This window comes from Tupaia chinensis, unplaced genomic scaffold (genome assembly GCF_000334495.1).
Source record: "Tupaia chinensis unplaced genomic scaffold, TupChi_1.0 Scaffold145870_1, whole genome shotgun sequence".
Taxonomy (NCBI): Eukaryota; Metazoa; Chordata; class Mammalia; order Scandentia; family Tupaiidae; genus Tupaia; species Tupaia belangeri.
In genome coordinates, this window is record NW_006205727.1 from 5432518 (window position 1) to 5441204 (window position 8687).

The 8687-nt window shown below is 55.6% G+C and overlaps 1 protein-coding gene across 7 annotated transcripts in view; it reads right to left on the reverse strand.

The window, feature by feature from the left end:
* The window catches only part of HDAC7 (histone deacetylase 7), a 38355-nt gene that overhangs the window by 18178 nt on the left and 11490 nt on the right, over positions 1 to 8687 (reverse strand). For 3 of the 7 annotated variants that reach the window (XM_027768318.1, XM_027768319.1, XM_027768324.1), the window contains exons 2-9: positions 7266 to 7316; positions 3117 to 3307; positions 2940 to 3030; positions 2511 to 2622; positions 1187 to 1302; positions 831 to 956; positions 303 to 394; positions 6 to 116 (exon numbers count right to left, since the gene is read on the reverse strand). In XM_027768318.1, the coding sequence (XP_027624119.1) occupies positions 6 to 116; positions 303 to 394; positions 831 to 956; positions 1187 to 1302; positions 2511 to 2622; positions 2940 to 3030; positions 3117 to 3307; positions 7266 to 7316 (890 nt within the window). The remainder of the gene's footprint in view (positions 1 to 5; positions 117 to 302; positions 395 to 830; positions 957 to 1186; positions 1303 to 2510; positions 2623 to 2939; positions 3031 to 3116; positions 3308 to 7265; positions 7317 to 8687) is intronic. The other 4 variants (XM_027768322.1, XM_027768320.1, XM_027768321.1 and 1 more) reach the window with 4 other exon arrangements.

Genomic DNA, 8687 nt, shown 5'->3' on the forward strand with positions numbered 1-8687 from the left:
CCCCCCCTGGCAGGGGCGGGCAGCCCCAGCGTGATTGCGGGCAGCAAGGACACTGTCGGCAAGGCGAACGGGGCCAGAGAGGTCTCCTGCAGCCGCAGCCGCTGGCCCAAGAGCGCCTGCCATGAGGAGCAGGGCGAGGGGTCACCGGTCCCAGACCTCTACCCCTGGCATGCCTTCCCCAGGACACCCAGGAGGCTCTGGTGGGGGCTGCCCAAACCCCGTGGCCCCAGCAGGGCCACTCACTAGAAGAAGGCTGAGCCTCAGAACTGCCCCAGAAGAGCCCAGTCCCGGAAAGGCCTTACCTCCGAGCCCAGGACTGGGTTGGGGCCGTGCTCGCTGTCATTGGGGGAGCTGCACCCTGACGCAGGCGTGCTGCTACTACTGGGGGAGGAGTCTAAGGGTTGGGGAGAAAGGGAAGTGCAGTCAGAGGCCATGGGTGGGCAGGGGTCCTGCCCCGCCCCAAGTGCAGGGCACAGGGGGGTAATCGCTGCCAGAAAGGGCAGCCTCTGCCTTCTGCTTTGTACCCCCCCACTTTTTTAGCGTCAACTGTCCTGTCCTCCCAGGAGAGCAGGCGGATGGCAGCCCATGACATTCCATAGCGTCTCTGGGCAAGCTTGCCTTACAGGTGCTCCTTTTCTGGTGGATACCAGCTTAGCCGACAGCAGGTGCTGGTTTTCAGCCTGCCTTAGCCCCTGGCCAGTGTGTGGGACACACACCCTGTATCCATCCATGACAGCCCCAGGAAGGGACCCCTGTCTGGGTGGGACCTGGGCCACAGGGACAGGAGCAGCCAATGTTGAAATAGCAACCCACCACCCTGCTGCCCTCACCTCCCAGGGTCTCTGTAGGCCGTCTCCGGAGACTGGGGGGGGCACTCTCCTTTCTGAGCAGTGGATTCTTCCTCCGCTCCAGGGACTTTTTGGGTTTGTAGCGCAGCTTCAGGTTGGGCTCAGACACTGCAGGGGAGTGTCAGCATTACTCAGGCCCTACTCACCCCCTCTTGGCTGCCTGTGACACCCTCACTTGAAGTCACCTCTGTCAGTTAAGACAAGAGAAGACAGAGCCAGAGAGAAAACCACACTGCTGCCCCTTCCCTCAGCCCTGCCCTCTCACCCTACACACTCCTGACCAGATCCAAGGCCCTCCCCAGCACCACCCCCAGGACCCGCCGGCCGGTCCAGCTCACCTGTCTTACGCAGGGGAAAGTGTTCTGGGGGGTCACTGGGCAGGCTGGGAACAGGAGGCAGGAAGCTACTGAGCATGGAGCGAGTGGCCCCTTCGGTCTCCAGGGGCTCCAGAGTCCTGTGGAATAAAGGCCAAGCTGCCTCAGAGGAACCCCTGCCCCAGGGCCGGGCAGCCACCTCATCCTGATGGGCTCTGGGTGGCAGCAGTGGACAAGGCCGAGCAGTGTGGGAGAGGCAGGATGGGGCTATCTCCCAGTGTCAGCTGGTAAGCAGGTGGCCTCTCTTGGATCTGAGCATAGAAGCCAGTCTTAGTACCTGGGTGAGGGGCCTGTTGGAGACTCTGCCATCTGTGGTAGGAACTCACTCTAGGAACCAGGATAACTGTGTGCATAGAGGACGGTATAAACAGAGCAGAGGCTCATGTGTGCAAGAAGAAAGCCAACAGATGTGTGTGTGTGTGTGTGTGTGTGTGTGTGTGTGTAGCCAAAATAGTCTTCCTCAAAATACAGTTCTTTGGCCTATTCTGAGATAACTATTCAGGTCCACAGACCCAGAATTAACTTTTTTAAAAAGCTGATCTTTCCAGAAAAAAAAATTACATCTATTTACATCAGCAAAGCCAGCAACGGATACAAGCAGGCTCCTGATGCTGCACCCTTACCTTTCCTGGAAGGAAGGAGGAGCTGAGAGGTGAGGTACCTGGTCTAGAAAGACAACATTCTTTGTGCCCCGCCCCCCCACCCCCCCCACCCCCCCGCTTTTCTAGCGTTAACTGTCCTGTCCTGTGCAGCCCAAGAAGTCGCTTGGCCTTTCCTGGAAACACACTTTGGTTTCCGTGGGCATAGGTGTACATTAAAGTAAATCTGTATAAGGGCCAATAGGTGGCGTGGTGGTTAGTATACTAGACTCCCACATGACCCACTACAGTTTGAGTCCCGGACCTGGTGGCTTGAAAATCACACTAGGTACATGTGTGCAAATGTCCAAAATCCTAGGACACAGAATGGAGAAGAGGTTGGCCATCCCCACCAAGGGGTGATTTTCTCTTTCCTCTGACAGTCTTTCTCTTGGGGGCATGGGACCTGTGACAAAAACCTTTAAAAAAAAAAAGTGAATCTGTATACCTTTTCACTCGCTGCTCTGCCTATTGTCAGTGCTTTGTCAGCAACAGCAGAGGGCCTTGGCTGGGGTGGGGCGATAATTAGAGGAGAGAACAGGGCAGCTGGGAGAGGGGCTTGGGGCAACAGGTCTAGATGAAGGGTATTGGTCAGGTGCTGGGCTGTGCTCACGACAGTGCACAGAGAGCAGGCGGGCAGAGGAAATTACCTGTAGGGAATGCTAGGGCTACTGGGGTGGACTGTTCTCTCCAGGGCCGCCTGCTGTTTCTTCAGAATCACCTCTGCCAGCTTCTGCTTGACCACACTGCTGGCCACGGCGCCTGCAGAGGCAGAGTTGTGCATGGCCTGGGAGTAGGTGGACAGGTGGCCCCCCTGGCATTCTCTGCCCACTACCCAATCCACACCCCAGTACAAGGTGTCCCAAGGGCCCCTCAGGAAAGAGCCAAGTGGGAGGCCCAGGCCCTCCTGTGAGGACTTCAGACACCACCCACCCCACATCCCTTCATAGGCAGAGTCAGCCCAGCACAAGGGACCCAGTGGCTGATGGTGACGCACACAAGCAGCCTGGAACATGCAGGCTGGGGCTGGGGCTGGGGCAGGGGCAGGGGCTGGGGCAAGGGGAGGCCTGCATCCTTACTTCGCTTGCTCTTGTCTTTATTGAGAAGCTGCCGCAGCTGTTGTTCCTGCTGCCCCACCTGCAACTCGGGCACCGGTGTGTCTATGGAGAGCTGTAGGCAGGGTCAAGGGCTTGAGGACTGAGCCTAAGCTCTAGGGAGGCTGGAGGGGTGGAGGGAGGGGGCTGAGCTCTCTTTACCCTCATTGGCTCTGCTGCTGGGTGCTGCCGCTGCAGGCCTGCAAGGAAGAGGTGGTGGTGCAGGCCCTGGGGGTGCTGCAGGGCCAGTAGTGTGGGCTCTGGTGGGGGCTCCACTGTGGGCCGCTGGCCCACCCGCAGGTCCATGGGCTGGGGCTGAGGGCCTGGCGTGTCTGCACAGAGCGTGGGGCAGCCTGGGGACACAGAGAGAGAGGGCAGAGTCAGCTGAAAGGTCTGCAAGAACATGGTTACAGCCTAAGCAGCCTTCAGGCTCACTTAACAGCAAAATACCCTCCAGGGGCCTTTCCTCCTTCTCACCATGGTCCTACAATGTAGGTAAGATTGATTCCACCTTACCCATGAACAAGGGGGGGCGTGTAAACTGGACGTTACACTCTATGGCTGGCAGTGTTTGAGCCTTCTGGCTCCAAGCTCGGTGCTTTTCTACTAAATCTGTCCCTCCCCAGGCCTGGGGCTGAGGGCACAGGGATTTAGTGATGGACTGCAGGCCCATGGTAGCACATTCTGGGCCCTGCCCTCTCCTCCCCTTTGTCTCCCATGAACTAAGAGGATTTGCCCAGCTGCCCTCTAATGAGCTGGGCTCAAAGGCTGTGATCAGGCAGCAAACAGGCCCACTTTGTTCAGCCTCCAACCCAAAGGACCTCACAGGCCCTTGCAATTGCCACCCTCCCATACTCTATCCCAGGTCATGGGATAAAGAACTGGCGCCTCAAGGCTACAGCCAGCTCTGGTGCCACTCTGGGCCTGCAGAGCTCCATTCCCAGGGCAGGTTCCTCAGCTCACGTACCCTGAGAGCCTGCTCCTGGGTGTCCTTCCATGCCAGCTCTGGGTCTGGCCTGGCTTGGTGAGGATGGCAGGCTCAACTGTCTCTTCTCAAGTGTTCTATGCACCCACGTCAGGAGCACCCTGCCAAGGCTGTGGGTGCAGGGGCTATTTATAACTAGCCAACAGACCAGGGTCAGAGCCAGCACAGCCAGCTGGGTGAGGCTGGGCTGAGCAGCCAGAGCTGCTGAGATGTTTGAGGAACCACTGCAGGGGGAGTATCCTGGACAAGGGGAAGAGAGTGTGCATGTGGAGGGGGTCAGGCCCGCCCATGACAGGGCACACAGAGGGGAAACAGTCCCAAAAGACCTCCTTCAGCAATTCCAATGCCAAGCATCCCACAATGGGGACAGACACATTCTATCCTCTGGGCATGGGGCTGAGGGGGACTAGAAAGGCATCTTAGCAAAGCATGGGCGGGTGGGGGGGGGGATCAGGAAGTGCAACGTCCAGGCCCAGCCCAACCATAACTAATAATCTGAACATCTGCTGGTACACATGCATGAGCGTTTGCAAGACCATTGTCCTGGGAGGTAGTGATTGCTATTCCATCATCCCAGATGAGGACACTGAGAGGCAAAGGTGACCCTGTGCAAGGTCACCCAGCAAGGCACAGAGTGAGCATGAGTTCTTCCCTGCCAAGGCCAGTGCTCCATTTTCTACCTACTTTCAGGAAGCCGTCTCCCCTTGAGAGGGTTTCTCACTGAGCAAAGGAAGAGGGGACTGCAATAGGTTGTCACTAAGGGGTTTCTGACCTAACATTGACTGTGGGATGGAGACAAGAGAGGAGCAGAGCAAGAGGTGCCCATTACGACCCTCCAGATATGAAGAGAGAGTTGTGTACCCAGATGCAGCCCACAGGAGCCCATGTCGAAGCCCCACCCACTGTTCATGTGGCCACCCAAGGAGTCCAGGCTCTCCCTCTGCTGGAATCTGGGCCTCCAATGCCAACACACTCCTGCCCCAGGAAAAGGCTCAGCGACCCCAAGTTCCAGTGTCTTGGCTTCCTGAGATGACTGCCCTGATGATGCAAGAAGGGCTTGGAGGAACCCAAGGCAGACCACCCAGGCCAGTGGCTTCAGCAACACATAGACTGCATGCCCCTGGCAGGAGCCCCTTCCCTCACTTAAGAACTGCCCTTGCCCCCAGCAGAAGGCTGCTAGGAAGGCAGGGGAGACTCTGCCCGGGGCACCAACGATGCTTGTCAGGGCATTTTAACATTTGGAGGGCTCTATAATCTGGTCCTAACCTTGACATCGCAATATGGCCCCTCCACACAGCCAACAGTGTCCACCCTGCCATGAGACCATGTGTCTGTTATCCTGAGCTTTGGCTTACAATGTCCCTGCCTGTGCTGTCCTCGCCTCTACATTCTACTTTTCCAAGTCCCACCTTTTGCACAAAGCCCAGTACCCAGAGTCCCTCTCTTGTGGACTTCACGGTGGCTGTTCACGGCACCTTGTGGCAGGTACCACGTCCACAGGGCAGGGACTTGGTTCTGTTGCTCATTATCCCCAGCACCAAGAACAGCACCTAGCATATAATAGGCACTCAAGAGACATGGAATCAACAAACAGGCCTCTGTATTCCCCCCTAAAACTCCTAGGAAGGTGCCCTCGTGGAGATAGGGTTCAGGAATAACTCTTTTTTTTCTTTTTTATTAAAGATTTTTGCCATAGATGCATGTGCGTGTTGCAGAAAGACAGAAAAATTCACCTCTAGGGAGACAGTCACACTGTAATCCCTTCTTCTCCACTCTTCCTTGAGATTTTAGACATGTGTACACCCACTGCCTGGAGTGTAGAGCGTCTTCCTTCCTTCCTTCCTTGCTTGCTTTCTCTCTCTCTCTCTCTCTTCCTCTCTCTCTCTCTTTTTCTTTCTTTTTAAGAGAGATTTTTGCTCTAGAGCACATGCGCTGGCCGGAGAAAAAGAGAGAGACAGAGAAAAAGAGGAAATGACACCTGCCCCCCCCTCCCCCCAAGGGGATGGCCATGCTGCAATCCCATCTCCTCCATTCTTCTCTCAGGATTTTGGGCACGCACACACATGTACCCAGCATTATTTTCCAAGCCTCTGAGTCTAGGACTCAAACCACAGTCAACCATGTGGGAGTCCACTGTAACCATTGTACCACCTGCTGGCCCCATGAATGATTTTGAACAAGTGGCTGAATGCATTAATCGGATGGCTTCTCATTTTAGCATAGATCATATAGTACATTCTATTATTTTGTCTCCTTTTATCTTTGTGCCCTGTCTCCTCAACCTGCCTGTGAGCTTTAGGACAGCCAGGATGAAGCCAGGAAGATGCCTAGCCTTCCATTCCTCCCTGCCATGTGGAAGTACTAGGATGAAGCCGTGTATCTTGCACTTGGAGGCCCTCAGTGAGTATCAGCTGAAGTTAAAGAAAGGGCGGTGGTGTAGTAGTTAAGGGCACTGGACTCCCACATGGCCAACCATGGTTCACGTCTTGGACCTGGCAGCTTACTTTCTCACTTTCTCTCTCACTCTAGCTCTGTCTCTCTCCGGTCAAATTAAAACAAATAAATAAAGTTAAAATAAAATAATTATTGGGGCTAGCAGGTGGCGGGTGGTTGAGGACACTGGACACCCACTTGGCCAACCATGGTTCAAGTACCAGACCTGGCAGTTTGCTTTCTTGCTTTCTCTCTCTCTTGCTCTGTTTCTCTCTGGTCAAATTAAAATAAATAAATAAAGTTAAATACAATAATTATTTTTTTTAAATAAATAAAATAATTCTTAAAAAAATTAAGAAAGAAAGGGCAGCTTTGTCCAGCACAGACTGAACCCCCAGGCATGTCCTAAACCACAGCCGCAGCAGAAGTCCACTGCAACCCTTTCCTAGGGTAGCCGGCCAGCAGAGGAGGCTCAGACCAGCAGGGGTAGGAGATGAGGACCTGGGAGAGAACCAGGTCACCAAGGGTGGGTCTGTCCCCTCCCACCTGAGCAGAGCAGCACAGGGCAACTTTGTACCCCATAAGGGTGGCTGTGTCCACCTTGCAGGCTGGGGTGAGGACAACATGACCCTTGCCCAAAGCCTGCAGGGGTAGGGTCTTAGTGTAAGCATTAGCTGCCCTCTTTCCTTCCTGTTGCACTGCACCCAACAAAGGCAAGAGCATCTTGTCCCCCCTTTTCTTAGCACTGTGCTTCCTAGCATTGGGACCTGCCTAGATCCCATAGCCTCGATCCAGTAGCCTCTCGTAGCCCCACTCCTCATCCTTTCCCCTGGGAACCCCTACTCCACCTTCTTCCATTCCCCACCACGGTCTCCCTCAGGCCTGACTCTTACCTGTGCCAAGGGGCCTGGGACAGTGGGTACCCGGGCTCACCTGGGTCCCATCTGTAGAGAGAAGAGAGATGGAGTGAAGGGGCTGCAGTGGGGAGGTGGAAAGGGGGAGGGAGGAGACAGGGCCAAACCTGGTAGGCTCCCCACCACTTCAGCTAGAGCACACCAAAATCTGGGGCCTCCACAGACGCTAACTGAAAAGAGAATAGTCCAGCCTATTCCTTTCTTGAAAATCTTAGTTGGCTGAGAGGGGTTCCCAGCTCTCTTCCCGCAGAGTGACGTTGATCTCTGCCTGCCTGGGCTCACTGCACGGCAAGAACCTAAGGTGGCCCCAGCTCACCCAGCAGTGCCCTCAGCTCTCCCTCATGTGGTCAGATACAATCTTCCCTGGGCAGCCAAACCAGGCTCATAGCCTGAAGGGAAAAAAGAGGGCTGGGAGGTGAGGTGGGGCCAGAGGTGGGAGAGTGGAGCTGGAGAGGCTACACCAGATGCCAGGAGGGAGGTGGGAGGAACAGCTGGAGAGGGGGCCAGCTACATAGGGGCTGCTCAGGTGGGTGCAGGAAGGAGCTGGAGAGAGTGGAAGAGGCTTCTCCAACAAGGGAAGGGCAGCTCACGGCTTAGAGGTCAGATCAGATCTGGTGGGAACCACCAAGGGTAGGGTCTGGAATGCACAACCCAAGGACCCAAAGGGAGGACCCCTTTCCTTCTACTGCCTCTGTTCCCCAGAGAAGCGACCTGCTCACTCAGCTGCTTTTCTGGACATCCTGCAATTGAAAACATTCCTTTTGGCAACAGCTACCTCACCAGGCCTCCATGACCAGCACTGCCCTATTCCATTTGGAAGCCACGAAACCCTAGAGGAGAGCCCCAAGTTGGTCCATAGCACAAAGATCCCAGCTGGGGTGGGAGATGACAGAGGCAAGTCCTGAAGTCACCTGTCAAGGACAAACAACTTTTCCTCCTACCATCCCAGCTTAAGACCCAGGGGACAGGAGGCTAAGAGACTGGGAGGCCAACTGAGGCGCCATTAGGTGGACACAGAAGTCCTCCTCAGGCCAGACTAGGGGCGGGAGGGTATTTTTTTCCAGGACAACTGGGAGATGCTGCTCTTTGAATCTGTATTTCAGGGGCAGGCATGGTTCCTCCTCCAGAAATAGAGAAAGGAGCTGCAAGGGAGGGCAGCTCCAGGCACAGGGAGACTCCCAGTGCCTGCCCTCAAACACTAGTGCCCACGGGAACCAGCAGTTAGCGTAATGGCTATGTCGCTGGACTCCCACGTAGTCGACCGCGGTTCGTGTCCCGGACCCGGTGGCTTAAAACTCACGCCGGGCGCATGTGCGTGCGTGCCCAAGATCCCGAGAGGAGAATGGAGGAGAAGGGATTGCGGCGTGACCATCCCCCCTGGGGGGTGATTTCTCGCTTTCT